The sequence below is a fragment of the Brassica rapa genome, chromosome A03 (genome assembly GCF_000309985.2).
Source record: "Brassica rapa cultivar Chiifu-401-42 chromosome A03, CAAS_Brap_v3.01, whole genome shotgun sequence".
In the NCBI taxonomy this organism is placed as follows: Eukaryota; Viridiplantae; Streptophyta; class Magnoliopsida; order Brassicales; family Brassicaceae; genus Brassica; species Brassica rapa.
This window is the reverse complement of record NC_024797.2, coordinates 33,454,754-33,472,252: the sequence shown is the minus strand read 5'-3', so window position 1 is coordinate 33,472,252 and position 17,499 is coordinate 33,454,754. Positions and strand designations below refer to the sequence as shown.

Sequence of the window (17,499 nt, the reverse complement as noted above, 5' to 3'; positions counted from 1 at the left end):
CTGTCCATCGATGGTTAGCTCAACCGATCGATCGATTTTATCATAGAAAGGGGAGGGTGGGTGAGGATGCTTAACTGCGAATTCTTCATGAGTTAGAATTCGAACCGCATTGCATTCAGTCGATCAAGCATTTCATCGATCTTGCTTTCCTGAGTCTGGGGTGGTGGATTTTGGTAGTAAGAGTTCGAGTAGCTTTTGCTGTTGTTGAAGGGTTTTTGAAATTGTGAACCTTGGTTACTTCTTTGACCATTTCCAAAGAAGTTTATGTTTCCGCCCTGGTTTCCAAATTTCTGGAATCCGGTACCTCCTATGTAGTTCACATTTTCTTCTCCTTCCGTATCTGCTACTTTTCCTTCAGTTGAACAGACTTGCTTCCTAAGAAGCTCGTGCTCCACATCTAACTTAGCTCTTACTTAGTCCATCTGTTCCTTCCCGATAGAGGCTACAGACTTCTTCCGTTCAGAGTCAGTGTTTTTGGTGCTGCTGCTGTTAGCAAGGTTTTCGATAAATTCACAGCTTCCAACGGATTCCGAGTAGTGAAGTTTCCTTCACTCGCCGTATCAAGAGCCATTTGATACTGTAAGGCGAGACCTCGGAAGAAAGTGCTTAGCAGCTGCACTTCGTTAAATCTGTGGTGTGGACAGTCTCGCTGGAAGAACCTAAATCTAATCCAACCATCTTTGAAGGACTCTCCAGCCTCCTGCGAGAATGTGGAATTTTGTTCCGAGTTCTTCAGCGCGCGCCTCATCGAAAGAGTTTCGTAGAAAGCATTCTTGATGTTGGCCCAGGAGGTTAAAGATCCTGTGGGTTGCTGCCTAAGCTAGTGCATCGCTTCTCCATTCATCGTGTATCTGAAGAGCTTGCACAGCAGGTAATCTTCGGGGACTCCTTCCATCCGAATAGCAGCGATTAGATCCTCGAACCGCTCCAGATGGTCCATAGGATGCTCGTGCGGTAACCCAGAGTAGGGTATCTGCGACACGAGAGTGTAGTATTGAGGCTTCAGCTCGAAATTCTGCTTCTGTATCTTCGGAAGTCGAATAGCTGATCTGTTGGAATAGTACTCATCTGGGCGACTGTAGTCGGCCAGTGGTTTCGATCGAGCATCCTCATCTACAGGTTGAGCAGCTCCTGTAGCATCAGCATCAGGGATTACAGTCACCTGAGCATCTATTTTCTGACCTGTTGCATTACGCAGATGACCGGCCTGGTCATACAGGTTTCCGTTCTCGTCATGTGTTAGAATAATAATGTTTACCATTTTTGACGACACGGTATCGAGCGATGTACGCGGTGTAGTATCGATCGTTGTTGAACGATTGGGATCGATCGACGATGATGGTCTGGTGTCGGTCGACGGTTGGTTGTGCGTATCGATCGACAACGAAGTTGTTGCGTCGAGCGATGTGGAACGTTGACCTCTACGGATGGTTCGTTCCAAGTGAGCAGGATCGTCTGAGAACAGCAAGTCTTTCTCCTTGTTGCTTCTGGTACCGCTGGGCATGCACCTGAAAAGACAGGAAAAAGATTATTAGAAAGGGGGTAGAGAAAAGAATAAGAATCAATAAAACTAAATCTAATGGCGATCCAAGCTCCGGCAACGGTGCCAAATTTGATACCACTCAAATTACCCTAAGGAGTGTTACTCTCATCAAAAGAGGTTCAGATGTAGTACTTAGGGATCAAATCCACAAGGAGCTATGGAACAATTAAATCCAATGTTTATTAATTCTAAGGGTTGTAAATGTTTAAATGAAATAGCAATAGTAACAAGCGAGTAAATAATAAATGTAACTTGGTTGGAAATGATATTAGATGCAGGGCCACTATTCAGGTGTTGGAGATTATAATACCTATAGATGCCTAATTGTTGCATGCATGATATATTATAGCTCAATCGCTTAACTCAGTGATCAGCTGTCGCATGTTTCACTGGTTAACAGACTAGATCTCGTATCTCAACGGTTAGTATGTCGACAACGAGAGAGTGTCGATCGATGGTCTATTAAGACGTCGATCGATACACCTTTGCCAACGTCGATCGATAGTCAGTTGAAAACATCGATCGACGGGTTCTAGCCAGGCCTATACGCGAGTATGATATGCCCTATTAAGATACTAAATTTGCGGTTAGCCCTCTCTAGCAGTCCTAATATGATAGATAGATGTCAGGATGGGATAACAAGGGTGCTTGAGTATGCAATCATATGATAAAGTTCTAGTTAGCAAGGCTAAAACAAGCAATGAATACAAATCTACCATGAATATCACAACAAGGCAGATCTATAGTTTGAGGCTAATCCCACAAACCTATCTGAACCCTGGTTCTAATAATTGAACTAGTCAGACATAGCAAAGCAATTCAAAACAATAAAGATATAGAAACTCATAGTATAGATAAAAAGAAATGAAAACAAGGAGTTCCAATCACAAGTGATCTTCTCTCCAAAACTCTCTTCTCTCTCTCTCTCTCAAAATAAAACTTGTAACAAAACTAGATCCTCTACCGTCAAACACTTAGGCAGTATATAATCTACTAGGTTAAAAACTCGTCAGGGCATTTTGGTAATTTGTTTTTGTTCATGTCACATACAGCTCCTACTGTGGCTAGGAAAGATCTTCCAAGCAGAAGTGAAGAGTTCCAGGTAAGCTCGATGTCTAGGACATGAAAATCTACAGGGACAAGGACGTTACCAATCTGTACCTCCAGATCTCTTATGATTCCTCCTGATCGTTTCTCTGAAAGATCCACGAAGGTGAAGGATTCCGTTGAAGGTTCGATGGTCAAACCAAGCTGGTCTGCCATGATCCTAGGGAGGATACTAACTGATGCTCCTGTGTCACACATTGAATGGGTAAATTCAACACCCTTGACTACGCATGGTATTGCAAACTTCCCAGGATCACTCTTCTTGGTCAATGTGATCCTGTGTTTCATCTTCTCTCTGACTTGATGAAACATTCTCCTAATGTCCTCCTCAGTTACCTTTGTTTTTCTGAAGAACATCCACAACCGGTGTGTGAAGTAAGCTTTACCAAAAGGTTTTTCGATTGGGATTCTGAGGACTCTTTTAGTGAAACCATTCATCTCCTTATCGTTAGCTTCCTTCTAAAGGTTTTTAGAAATTTTCTCATTTCTTTTCCTTAACCTTCTCCCGTCAGTTTCTTGTTCTTCTTGAACTGGTTCTGGTGAACTATTTAAAGGGTTGGGTTTTGGTTCGGGTGGGATAGCTAATTGTTTAGGTGGTAGTCTGAGTGCGTTGATATATTCATTATAGATTGAGGGTAACCGCACTTGGTATGTCAGAGGTGCCTGTCGATCGATGGGAAGTGTGTTGTGACGATCGACGTCGGGCTCTCTCTGTCGACCGATGGTTGGCTCAACCGATCTAGCGGACGACATCGATCGATGACTGGAGTAATCCGTCCATCGATCTTCGTCATGGTCTGTCGATCGATATGAGTTCATCGACATCGGTCGACACCATTGGGATCCGCCGAGACTCATGGAGCTTTCGATTTTGAAATCTCCTTCCTCAAGCTTTTCATTTCTCACCACTTGCCAGAAATCATCATCTATGATGGCATTTACGTGGTGTTTTCCTTTGTCGGCTCCTGCGTCTCTAGCGAAAGCTTCTTGCCTCTTTATAGTCTCGCCAGTCTGAATTACTTGCATTTCAAGTTTTCTCACCTGAGTCCCTATGGTCTCGATTTTGGTGTTCAGATTGTTGTAGGCGGAGTCTATTTTACCGTTGAAATCCACGGTGATTTGTTGTTGTCCCAACAGTACTCGTTCAAGCATCTCTTCGATCTTGCTTTCCTGAGTCTGGGGTGGTGGATTCTGGTAGTAGGAGTTCGAGTAGCTTTTGCTGTTGTTGAAGGGTTTTTGAAATTGTGAACTCTGGTTACTTCTTTGACCATTTTCAAAGAAGTTTCTGTTTCCGCCCTGGTTTCCAAATTTCTGGAATCCGGTACCTCCGATGTAGTTCACATTTTCTTCTCCTTCCGTATCTGCTACTTCTCCTTCAGCTGAACAGACTTGCTTCCTAAGAAGCTCGTGCACCACATCTAACTTAGCTCTTACTTCGTCCATCTGCTCCTTTCCGATAGAGGCTACAGACTTCTTCCGTTCAGAGTCAGTGTTTTTGGTGCTGCTGCTGTTAGCAAGGTTTTCGATAAGTCTCACATGTTCCAACGGATTCCGAGTAGTGAAGTTTCCTTCACTCGCCGTATCAAGAGCCATTTGATACTGTAAGGCGATACCTCGGAAAAAAGTGCTTAGCAGGTGCACTTCGTTAAATCCGTGGTGTGGACAGTCTCGTTGGAAGAACCTAAATCTAATCCACGCATCTTTGAAGGACTCTCCAGCCTCCTGCGAGAATGTGGAAATTTTGTTCCGAAGTTTTTCAGCGCGCGCCTCATTGAAGATGTTTCATAAGAAAGCTTTATTGATGTCGGCCCAGGATGTTAAGGATCCTGTGGGTTGCTGCCTAAGCCAGTGCATCACTTTTCCATTCAGCGTGTATCTGAAGAGCTTGCATTGCAGGTAATCTTCGGAGACTCCTTCCATCCGAATAGCAGCGATTAGATCTTCGAACCGTTCTAGATGATACATAGGATGCTCGTGCGGTAACCCAGAGTAGGGTATCTGCGACACGAGAGTGTAGTAATGAGGCTTCAGGTCGAAATTCTGCTTCTGGATCTCTGGAAGTCGAATAACTGATCTATTGGAATAGTAATCATCTGGGCGGTTGTAGTCGGCCAGTGGTTTCGATCGAGCGTCCTCATCTACAGGTTGAGCAGCTCCTGTAACATCAGCATCAGGGATTACAGTCCCCTGAGCGTCTATTTTCTGACCATTTTTAACGACACGGTATCGATCGACGTACACGATGTAGTATCGATCATTGTCGAGCGATTGGGATTGATCGACGATGATGGTCTGGTGTCGGTCGACGGTTGGTTGTCAGTATCGATCGACGACAAATTGTTGCGTCGAGCGATGTGTAACGTTGACCTCTTCGGATGGTGCGTTCCAAGTGAGCAGGATCGTCTGAAAACAGCAAGTCTTTCTCCTTGTTGCTTCTGGTACCGCTGGGCATGCACCTGAAAAGACAAGAAAAAAAGATTATGTTTGAAAGGGGGTAGAGAAAAGAATAAGAATCGATAAAACTAAATCTAATGGCGATGAAAGCTCCCCGGCAACGGCGCCAAATTTGATACCACTCAACTTACCCTAAGGAGTGTTACTCTCATCAAAAGAGGTTCAGATATAGTACTTATAGATCGAATCCACAAGGAGCTAGGGAACAATTAAATCTAGTGTTTATTAATTGTAAAAATTGTAAATGTTTAAATGAAATAGCAATAGTAACAAGCGAAGTAAATAGTAAATGTAACTTGATTGGAAATGATATTAGATGCAGGGCCACTATTCAGGTGTTGGAGATTATAATACCTATAGATGCCTATTTGTTGCATGCATGATATGTTAGAGCTCAATCGCTTAACTCTGTGATCAGCTGTCGCATGTTTTACTGGTTAACAAACTAGATCTCGTGTCTCAACGGGTAGTATGTTGACAACGAAAGAGTGTCGATCGATGGTCCTATTGGGACGTCGACCAATACACCTTTGCCTACGTCGACTGATAGTCAGTTGAGGACATCAATCGACGGGTTCTAACCAGGCCTATGCGCGAGTATGATATGCCCTATTAAGATACTAAATTGGCGGTTAGCCCTCTCTAGCAGTCCTAATATGATAGATAGATGTCAGGATGAGATAACAAGGGTGCTTGAGTATGCAATCCTATGATCAAGTTCTAGTTAGCAAGGCTAAAACAAGCAATGAATACAAATCTATCATGAATATCACAACAAGGCAGATCTATAGTTTGGGGCTAATCCCACAAACCTATCTGAACCCTGGATCTAATAAGTGAACTACTTAGACATAACAAAGCAATTCATAACAATGATGAAATGGAAATTCATAGTATAGATGAAAAGAAATGAAAACAAGGACTTCCGATCACAAGTGATCTTCTCTCCAAAACTCTCTATTCTCTCTCAAAGTAAAAATTGTAACAAAAAGCTCTCCCTGCCGTCAAAACACTTAGGCAATATATAATCTACTAGGTTAAAAACTCGTCAGAGCATTTTTCGTAATTTGGCTTGGCCTTAGGTTTTAAGTCCAATGGATCCAAAATGTCGCGTGTCCAATGTCTCGACATCGATCGATGGTACTTGTGTACATCGATCGATATTAATCTTCATCTGTCGAGGCATCTCTTGGTGTCGATCGACAGCACTGGATGCGGATCGATCGATTGTTCTTTCTCTCGTCGACCTCTACATGATCAGCTCGTGTGAAATGTCCTTTAAGCTCCAAAATGCTCCAAAGTCATAGCTTTACTCCGAAATGCACCTGAACCTGAAAACATACCTAGAAGAGTAGAAAACATAGATATATATATATAGTAAAACACTTATATACCATGGATGAAAACGGGTCAAATCCAAGGTATATCAGTGGCAGCAGATGGATCAAGGATTGCAGTCCCTTATCCATCTATCCTCTGACATGTTGCATTACACATATGACCTCGAGGGTCATGCATGTCTCTATTCTCATCCCTCTGTAGCACAAGTGTCGCGACCATGTCTGCTCGCGGATTGGTATCGATCGATGTTCGAGTTGAGCTGTCGATCGTTGCTCTATCACAAGTGTCAATCGACGTAGTAGAGGTAGTGTCGATCGACATAGTAGAGGTGGTGTCGATCGATGATCTTCGGTTCTCTTTGCAGATGGAGCGTTCCAAAAGTGCTGGGTATGAGAAGATAAGTAATTCCTCCTTGATGCTTCTCGTACTGATAGGCATGTACCTGAAAGACAAGAAAAAAAATTATGTAAGTAACTATGACAGTAAATAAAACCTAGACTAAACCTATTAATCAAGTCTATTGGCGATCAAAGCTCCTCGGCAATGGAGCCAAATTTTATATCACTCAAATTACCCTAAGGAGTGATTTTACTCTCTCAAATAAGAGGTTCAATTGTAGTACTTTGGGATCAAATCCACAGAGAACTAGGGCACACAATAGACTATAGAAATCAAGATTAAGCTAGGCAAACCGTTTATAAAGTAGTAAATCAATGAAAGCAAGGTGAACAAAGTAGTTGTTTGATTGGTTGATTGAGGTTGTAAACAATTAGGAGAAATAGCTAGACCTAGGGATTTATCAATTAAGAGATTCAATACTTCAATTCCAGGATGCTAATGGTTTATAGATTAATTCTAGAACTCGTACTACAAAAAAAGTCTACATTGATAGCAGATTATTATAGCACATTTTACTGAATTGTTATCGTAGATGATTTAGAAATTTTCGTATTATATAATAGTATTAGATAAATGCTATGATAGAGTAAATGCTATGATATCAATAAGCGGGAACTAATTTCGCCAATATTTAGATAAAAAATAGGCAAACGCCAAATAAATAATTTTTCCCTCTCGTGATAACACATAACACTTGTGGATACTTACTTAGAAAAAAATATTGTCCTATAGACTTAAAAAAAAAAGTCCCACAAATACTTTATCTCTTTCTCTTCTTCTCCTCCGCCACATAACAACAAAATTGACAGAGGAGGATGACCGGAAGTTGTGAACGGCTCAGTTGGGTCGGATCGAGGAAGAAACCGACGACTCTCCACCATCTGCGAGGTCAGATTTGCTCTCTCTCTATCTCCGTCTCTCCCTCACTCACTCTGTTTTGAATCTGACGGCGTTTTGACAGAGGCAAACCATCGGCGGAGCTTCTCTTCCTCGGTGGCGGAGATGGAGAAGACAGAGGAAGAGGAAGACAACGGTGAAGATATAGGAGCGACGGTGGTTTGTTCGTGCGAGACGCTTGCGAATCATCTCACAAACTGTGGTTTTCTGTCTACTCCTCGAGGTGAGAGGGTGCATCAGTCTATGTTAATATCTTTGATCCTTTTGTTGATGCTGTTGCTGTTTAATGATGATTCAGTATGTTTGATAACTTATTTAGATTTGTTCTCAATAATCATCAGAGTAGGGATTCGAGCAGCTGATTCAGGGGATGATGTAACCGTGTAAAGTTGCGTCCTTTATCTTTTTTTTGTATTCTTACATTTGTTTCAGGGGTTGATGTAATAGTATAAAGTTGGGTTCCTTATGATTTATGGTATTGGTGTATTTGTTTCAGGAGATCGTGTAATCAAGGCGTTTTATGATTCAAGGTGGGCATAATTCGGCGAATGATGGGACTGGTGGTGGTGAATCTATCTATGGCTGGGACAAGAGAAAGCTTTCCTGTTCTTGATGATACAGAGAATACAGCTACGGTAAGATATCTCAGACTTAGACTGATGCTTTCAATAAGTAGAATCTCTTGCACATGATCTGATCAAGCAGGTATGTTACATTTTGCATTGATCTATATCCCTATGTGTTATGAAGTAACAAGTTCATGTACTTCTTGTAAGGCTGCGGCGGAAGTGGACAGGCTTGACCAGCCCAGTCGAATTAAGGAAATAGCTTTCAAGAAACAGACTGAGCTAGAGGATATATACGTTCGCACACGTGGAAATAAACCCTTAATCAGCTCGTGTCGATGGTTCCTATAGTCGATTTTGTCTCTGAAGAAATCTGATTCCTGGCTTTATTATTTATCAAATTTATGTATCAAGCTACAGTTGTAATCATATCAAATATATATATATATATATGTTGGTATCGGTCAATTGAATTTTAATTTTATTACCAAACTAGAGTTGTTGTTGTTGTGTTGCTCCATTGGTAAAACTACAATGCAAAAATGCCATTTTTTTTAATGAAAATGACATGTATCTATTATGTTTAATTTTTATAGATACATAAAAAGAGTTTAAATTTAGGATTTAGGGTTTAGGTATAAGTTTAGGGTTTTTTTTTTTTGTGCAACTGTATAAGTTTAGGGTATAAGTTTAGGGTTTAAAACTCTAATTTTTCACACTATAACCTCAAAATCTTAACCTCAAACCCTATTCCCCAAACTCCAAATATACTTCAAAACTAAAAACTTAAGATCTAAACTTTAAACTTTATATCATAAACACTAAACTTTGAGTTTGAAATGGGGATAGAACACATAATTTTGTTTTTTAGCTGATCATAAAGTTTAATTCTTACTTTCATACCACTTATAAAATTTAAAATCTAGTCATTTTGATCTTAAGTTCAGAATTTATTTTTGAAAACTTGACTATGAACTTTGGTATTAAACCCCAAACCCTACTAATACTTTGTGTATCAAAACATAAAAAGAGAATAGGAAGATAATTACACTTAAAACTATAAAATATAACTTTTAAACTTAAAACTAATTGTAATTACTAAATTTATGCAGAAATATAACAGCCAGCTTTAATAAACATATCAATTTAAAATTATTAAAAGAAAACATTGTAAAACACAGAGAAAAGTAAAACAAAAACAAAAAACTATCATTGGCTAATCTTTATACACAAGGGATTGCTATTCTCATTTTCGTCCTTTAGATTGGATTCAATCCGATGGACCAGATGTTTTCTTCTTATTTTATTTGTTTTGTTTCTCATTGGTTGATATAATTTGGCGAGGATAACCAACTTTTAGTCTCCACCATTGATCAAATTTATCCAACGGTCTCTCTTTCTTCTCGTCACAAGTCCTCTCCCTCTCAATCTATCACAATCTTAGTCTGAACCTTTCCGCTTCTCTCTCAATCTCACCATTTCTAACCTTAATCTCTACCATTGGGTCTGACAGAGATGTGTCAGAGAAGACATGGGAAGAGGCTCGTGGAGGATGAATCTGGTTTTAAGCTCGGCGTTGTCACCAGTCTCGAATCCGTCGCACCACCACCACGGTCACCTCTCTCTCACTCTGTCTCTCTTTTTCTCTCTGTTTTGAATCTGTTTTTTGCTCTTGGGCAGAGCTGGTGGTCGTTGGCAAAGGAGACGTCTCGTCCATTGAGGCGAGGATGAAGAAGATCGTTTGACCTCCTCACCACCACCATAGGTAAACTCACTTCCCCTTCCTCTTATCTGTTTTCTCTTTCTCTTCATCCGTGTATATACCTGTAATTGACTTTTGTTTTGTTTACAGATCTAAGAAGGAGCAGGGAAGGAGAAGCAGTGGTGTGAAGAAGCTTTGCTGTGGTGGTCTTGGCTGGTGCTCTCTGCGTCAAAGATGAAGAAATCGAAGGAGCTGAAGTTGACGGCGAAGGAGCTGAAGTTGACGGCGAAGATTTTAGATTTAGGGTTTATTTGTTTTAGATAAAGCTTTTTCGGTTTAGATTTAGAAACTGGATTTTGTAAACCAGAATAATTTTAATAAATAAAATTTAATTTTAATTATAAATTAATATTTGATGTAATTTTAATTATTAATTAATTTGCGATTTAATTATTTTTGGTCGATTTAATTATTAATTAATTTTCGGTTCAATCAATAATAGTTAATTATATATTATGAATATAACATTAAATCAATGCCACCATAAAATATTAAAAAAACTTACATAATAGCACAAATCAAATGTTATAAAACATTTCTATAGCTTATAATAACGTTATAAAGTCTATTTATCATAGCATTTAAATATTGCTATTGTATTTACACATTTCGTAGCATCCAAAAAATGCTATCCTAAATAGGATACCTATGATGGCTGCCGTATACATAGCATTTATGAATTCGCTATCAAACATCTAATATAGCATATTTCTCGTGCTAACAATGTACATATTTCTTGTAGTGTCGATTTTAATAAGTAAGCAATCCAGCTTTGACATGCAATTCTAATCAGATGTCTAAGTCCAGTCTCAGCTATCGCTTGTTGACTTGGAATGAGCGTCGATTGATGCTATGGCCTGAGCGTCGATTGATGCTTCCTTAGACAAGTTTTAACGATCTAATTGATTTAGTTTAACTAGATTCCCATACCAACTCTCGTATGCGCCTAGGTATCTAATCCAGCAGAGTTTGGGTTCTGTTAATTGATTACACTTTAGTGCCTCTCAACTATCCTATGATTCTAGGTTCAAACAATTAGTCACAATGTCGTGCTATTCTAACTATTCCATATCCTAGTCTTTCATCTCGTCGACAGCTTCCTCTCGCGAGGCAGGCTGACCACTCTTCAGTAAAACATGCATTCTGCTACAGGATGCTTATTGACCTTAAACCGGTGGCATTAGAAAGATAACTCAATGCTCGATCTTGTGTCAAACGATGAGATCAATATAACGGTGGTAAGGTCTTCATCCATAGCTAGACATCTGACATGTTTGTGCAGCCCTGCACTCAAAAGGCTCCAAAAGACACCCAAATTACCACATTCGTCCAAATCTTCCCTGAACATGTAAATACTCTAAATAGACTCTGTATAGTAGTAAATATATATATAAAAACACTTATAGACCATGGCTAAAAGTGGATAATATCCATGGACTGGGGCATAAAGCTCACTTTCGCCACACCCCGACCCCCCCAGTCTAACGGACAAGCCGAGCCCACGAACAAAACTGTGGTCAACATGCTTAAAAGGCAACTGGAGGGTTCTCATGGGAAGTGGGCGGAAGAACTACACGGAGTCCTCTGGGCCTACCAGACCACTCCCAAAACAGCGACAAAGGAAACTCCCTACTCGCTGGTCTACGGCTCTGAGGCCATAATATTCACGGAGATGCACGTGAGAACAACGGTCTTAGGGTCTACCTCTCAGGAGGAGAATGACGAACTAATGACGCTGAGCCTCGACCTACTCGACGAAAAAAGAGAGACCGTGCTATACCTTGGATTTGACCTGTTTTCATCCATGGTATATAGGTGTTTTACTATATATATATCTATGTTTTCTACTCTTCTAGGTATGTTTTCAGGTTCAGGTGCATTACGGAGTAAAGCTATGACTTTGGAGCATTTTGGAGCTTAAAGGACATTTCACCCGAGCTGATCATGTAGAAGTCGACGAGAGAAAGAACAATCGATCGATCCGCATCCAGTGCTGTCGATCGACACCAAGAGATGCCTCGACAGATGAAGATTAATATCGATCGATGTACACAAGTACCATCGATCGATGTCGAGACATTGGACACGCGACATTTTGGATCCATTGGACTTAAAACCTAAGGCCAAGCCAAATTACGAAAATGCTCTGACGAGTTTTTAACCTAGTAGATTATATATTGCCTAAGTGTTTTGACGGCAGGGAGAGCTTTTTGTTACAATTTTTACTTTGAGAGAGAATAGAGAGTTTTGGAGAGAAGATCACTTGTGATCGGAAGTCCTTGTTTTCATTTCTTTTCATCTATACTATGAATTTCCATTTCATCATTGTTATGAATTGCTTTGTTATGTCTAAGTAGTTCACTTATTAGATCCAGGGTTCAGATAGGTTTGTGGGATTAGCCCCAAACTATAGATCTGCCTTGTTGTGATATTCATGATAGATTTGTATTCATTGCTTGTTTTAGCCTTGCTAACTAGAACTTGATCATAGGATTGCATACTCAAGCACCCTTGTTATCTCATCCTGACATCTATCTATCATATTAGGACTGCTAGAGAGGGCTAACCGCCAATTTAGTATCTTAATAGGGCATATCATACTCGCGCATAGTCCTGGCTAGAACCCATCGATCGATGTCCTCAACTGACTATCGGTCGACGTAGGCAAAGGTGTATCGGTCGACGTCCCAATAGGACCATCGATCGACACTCTTTCGTTGTCAACATACTAACCGTTGAGACACGAGATCTAGCTTGTTAACCAGTGAAACATGCGACAGCTGATCACTGAGTTAAGCGATTGAGCTCTAACATATCATGCATGCAACAAATAGGCATCTATAGATATTATAATCTCCAACACCTGAATAGTGGCCCTGCATCTAATATCATTTCCGACCAAGTTACATTTACTATTTACTTTGGTTGTTACTATTGCTATTTCATTTAAACATTTACAATTCTTAGAATTAATAAACACTAGATTTAATTGTTCCCTAGCGCCTTGTGGATTCGATCCCTAAGTACTACATCTGAACCTCTTTTGATGAGAGTAACACTCCTTAGGATAATTTGAGTGGTATCAGGCCGCTTGGCTAAGAAACTGGTCCTACCAGCAAGACGCCGCCAGGACGTACAACAAGAAAGTTATAACCAGGACCTTCCAGCAAGCGGGTTGGGTTCTATGACGAGCTGAAAAAACAACGGGGAAACTACTGGAACGCCCTGCACCTCAAAGCCTATTATTACAGGCTTCTACAGGCTGCAAGATAGCAATGGTAAAATACAACCCAATTACTGGAACGCCCTGCACCTCAAAGCCTATTATTTTTAATATGGTCCCCGGACCATGATTTCTATAATACTGCTATAAACTATTTAAGCATTATGATTTCCTACTCTTATGTATGCTAAACGTCTCCGGACAAAGCTTATAATAAAATAGTTATGACTATAAAGGCAGAAAGGAAATCATTATACTTAAAGGGGCATACGAGCTGGATCAGGTCTCCAGAGCCCTCCGATCCTGGCCAATACTTGCAAAAAGTGGTACGTCTACAAAATCAAAACGGGTATGAGACATAAAGCAGGAATGGGTAGGCGCAAGCCTGAGTATGCTGTCGAAACTACCTAAAACCCTTGTGGAGCCTTAGGCGCATCGGGGTTTCCAGAGTACCAATGTGAAAAGTACTTGTATTAAAACACTACGAGCTACACAATACAGGGAACACATGGTATATTTATTGCAAAAGTACTGTGAAATACAGGGAGCAATCAAAATCATGCCTCTCCAGACGTGGAAAGCAGCGAAGCCTGGCACTTGGGTCATAACACCCACACCAGCACTCTGTAAACCTGTCACTGACTTCCTACAGAAGTAAAATACAACATAGGAACTCGATAGTGGCCAGCTTCCGTGCGGCAGAATGCGAAATCCAAACAGGTACCGGTAGTAGTGGCCAGCTTCCGAGCGGCAGAATGCGAAATCCAAACAGGTACCGGTAGTAGTCTTGCCTAGGAAGGCGGAGTACGGTCCCTGCAAAAGCAAATATTCCGGGTTCCCAAGGAACTCTGGGTCTTTATGCAAGCCCCCAATCTAAGGAGGAAACCCACGGTTCCCCATACGATTTCGGGTTCTACGGGTTCCCCTATAGCCTCCGGGTTCCAATCAAAGATCTTAGGACCTAGGGAAGAACCCTCGGGTTCCTATATGGCCTCAGGGTTCCAAAGAAAAATTCAAAAATAAGCTAGAACCCCTGTGCAGCCTAAGGTGCATCGGGGTCATACAACTTCGAGAACCTCCGGGTTCGAATTGAAGATCTCTGGATCGAACGAAGAAACCTTCGGGTCCCTATACAACCTCAGAGGCCTAAATACAATTTTAGAAAGAGGATAAAACTCATGTGCAGCCTAGAATGCATCAGGGTCATTCCATCCCTAAGAACCTCCGGGTTCCCATGCGACCTCGGGGTCTAAACACCAGGGTCACGATACGATCTCCAGATATAAGGGAAAATCATGTATTCTCACACGACCTCATGATCCAATCACGATCTCGAAAACCACTGGGTTCCAACTACAATCTCCGGACCTATCAAAGAGTCTCTGGGTTCCTAAACCGCCTCCGGGTTCCTGTCATGATCCCAGGATCTAGAGAAGGACCTCCGGGTCCCGAATAAGACCTCGTGGTCTAGGAGAATCTCCGGGTCCTGAACGCGATTTCATGATCTAAGGGAGAACCTCCGGGCTCCTTTACAACCTCCGGGTCCCCAGACGACCTGAGGTTTCCTCCAAAGTCCAGAGCTTAAAGGAAAAGCTAGACGAACACTCAAAACAGCTGGGGCAAAGTGCTGCGAAGCTTACTCAGCTCGAATCCGAAAACCTCGTTCTCCGAGACGAGAATCAAGCCCTCAACACGGCAAGCAACAAGAAGTGCCACTTCCGCACACATGTCCGATCCATGCCGAACCTGGACACACCCAACACCGCAGGAGGTACCGCTCGACTGCCTTCAGATGAAGTTGGGGGGCATCAGGAGAAAAATCTGGAGATACGCGCGTCCATGAAACAATATCCAGCGACTCCGAGCCAGACTCCGAGAAGGAAACATCTGAAGGAGCTGTGGCATTGCAGTCCTCATTGACCACCTACCTGGAGCAGATGTTCTCCAAGAAGCTCGACGCCATGCAATCTATGGTAGAAAGGCTCCCCGGGGTGGCACCTCCGATTCGGAAACGTAATCTCGGTTCTTACGCCGATACTCCTTTCACAAACAACATTGCCCTGATCGAAATGCCGAGAAAGTTCTCCTTCCCCAACATAAAGATGTATGACGGCACCGATAACCCAGACGACCACATCGCTCAGTACAAACAAAGGATGCTAGCTGTAGCACTCCCAAGGGAGTTCCGCGAGGCTACCATGTGCAAAGGATTCGGCTCAACTCTGATCGGACCCGCATTGCAATGGTACTTCAACCTATCCATCGGTTCCATGTCTTCATTCGCGGCCCTCAGCGATAAGTTCGCAGAGTAGTTTGCAAGTAGTCGGAGCCTGGAGAAACCCTCGGACAGCCTCTACGAAATCCTCCAGCATCGGGTCGAACCCCTTCGCGATTATATAGCTCGCTTCAATCAGGAAAAGATATTGATCCCCGAATGCAACATCACTGCGGCAATATCAGCCTTCAAGAGAGGCTTGCTCCCAGACGGGGATCTCTATAAGGAACTCACCAAGTACAGGTGCAAGACTATGGAAGATGAATTGTCTCAAGCATGGGCCCAAGTGAAATGGGAAGAGGATGTCACAAGTGGCACCAAGGCTCAACAGAAACAAGATCAGAAAGCAGCCAGGCAAGACCGAAACGATAGACACGAGAGGTCCTCCCAGAAACCCACGAAAGACCAAGGAGGCAGGAACATGGGCAGGTACATGAGCCGTCCACTCGAGAGAGCAGAAGGGATGTCGGTGTCTACCTGGCCAGATATCTCACACTTGTTTGTATCCCAACCAGAGCTAATCAACGCCCTAAGGCAGATGAGTCAACATGTTAAATGGCCCCCGAAGATGAGGGCATCTGATTCCTTCCGGAACCCTGAACTCTGGTGTGAGTTCCACCGTGACCATGGTCACAAGACGGAGGACTGCATCGCATTAAAGATCGAAGTCAACAAGCTCCTCCAAAAGGGGTATCTCCGGGAATTCCTCTCAGAAAATGCGAAGAACCTCCTAAGCAAGGAGACACCCAGGAAATCTGCTAACCAAGCCCGCGTCACCACCTCTCCAAGACTGAGTAATCCATGTCATATCCAGAGGTTCAGAGATAAGCTGCATAAGCCATACAACTGCAAAGAAGAGCACTCAAAACACCAAACTTGGTCTGGAGACGTCTAAATCAAAATGACTACTCTTGGGAACAGACAAGATAAGCGTCACGGCGAAGGAGCAAGAGAAGGTCGTGCCTCCCCCATCATGACACTCTAGTAGTATCGCTTACTGTAGCAAACTGCTTGGTAAGGAGGATCCTAGTAGATAACGGAAGCTCCAGCAACATCATCTTCCATACCGCCTATCAGGACCTGGGGTTGGATGAAGTGCCTTAACTAGAAAGACAACCCCACTCGTGGGATTCAGCGGAGATGTGAAGTAAACCGCCGGTGAAGTGGTCCTTCCAGTCTACGCTGAAGGAATCAACATGTCAGCTAAGTTCTTCCTACTCGACTGCCAATCATCCTACAGCATGATCTTCGGAAGACCATGGATCCTGATATGGGAGCTGTCCCCTCAACACTCCATCAAATGGTGAAGTTCCCTACTCCCTGCATCAAGACCGTCAGAGGTGATCAAGAAAATTATCGATCCTGCTACCAGACCACCTTAAAGGGGAAGACAAAGGTCTTATATCAATTACAGCATGGGTCCCGAGCTCCACACGTATTGGGACCAGAGACTAACAACATGAAAGGTACGGGGAGAGTTAGAATCGAGAAAAGAAGGCCGAGGAATTCTCCTCGGCTTGACATTGACCACTTCGTATGGTCTCTTTTGGATTCGAATCGAACTAGTTCAGAGGTAGTCAAAACCCAGAGTCCTTTCGATCAAAGGCCCAGATACGAAGCATCATATCTGGAGAACCGGATCCCTATGACGATAACCCCAAGGAAGAGTTCAGGGTTGAGGATCTGCGCTAAGCTCATAAGCTCCAGCAGGTTCGGCCAAGAGAAGCTTCATTCCCCAGCTCGGAGTGGGAGACGGTCCGCAGGTGTCATCTTGATATCACTCAAATTACCCTAAAGAGTGTTACTCTCATCAAAAGAGGTTCAGATGTAGTACTTAGGGATCGAATCCACAGAGACTCTAGGATTACTCAACAGACTTAATTAATTATAAATGAAGGTAGACTAAAAGGTTTTAATAGTTTTAAAAGCAGT

At 42.3% G+C, this 17,499-nt stretch overlaps 1 protein-coding gene, 1 long non-coding RNA gene and 1 other non-coding gene across 4 annotated transcripts; all 3 read left to right on the top strand.

Annotated features, from left to right (window-relative positions):
* The first annotated feature begins 4,298 nt into the window (after positions 1–4,298).
* Positions 4,299–4,405, top strand: LOC117133157. Its single transcript, XR_004456998.1, has one exon. It is a non-coding gene; the product is annotated as a small nucleolar RNA R71 (small nucleolar RNA).
* Positions 4,406–6,378: 1,973 nt separating this feature from the next.
* On the top strand, positions 6,379–10,418 carry LOC103849454. 2 transcript variants are annotated; one of them, XR_004456392.1, is made up of 6 exons: positions 6,379–7,732; positions 7,806–7,964; positions 8,083–8,376; positions 8,518–9,920; positions 9,988–10,072; positions 10,160–10,418. It is a non-coding gene; the product is annotated as an uncharacterized LOC103849454 (long non-coding RNA). The 2 variants fall into 2 exon arrangements; XR_629447.3 differs by having other exon boundaries at positions 8,518–10,072.
* Positions 10,419–12,958: 2,540 nt separating this feature from the next.
* On the top strand, positions 12,959–16,941 carry LOC117132803. Its single transcript, XM_033287974.1, has 2 exons — positions 12,959–14,012; positions 14,065–16,941. The coding sequence occupies exon 2, from the start codon at positions 15,821–15,823 to the stop codon at positions 16,460–16,462; it is 642 nt and encodes a 213-aa protein (XP_033143865.1). The 5' UTR covers positions 12,959–14,012; positions 14,065–15,820; the 3' UTR covers positions 16,463–16,941.
* The last annotated feature ends 558 nt before the right edge of the window (positions 16,942–17,499 follow it).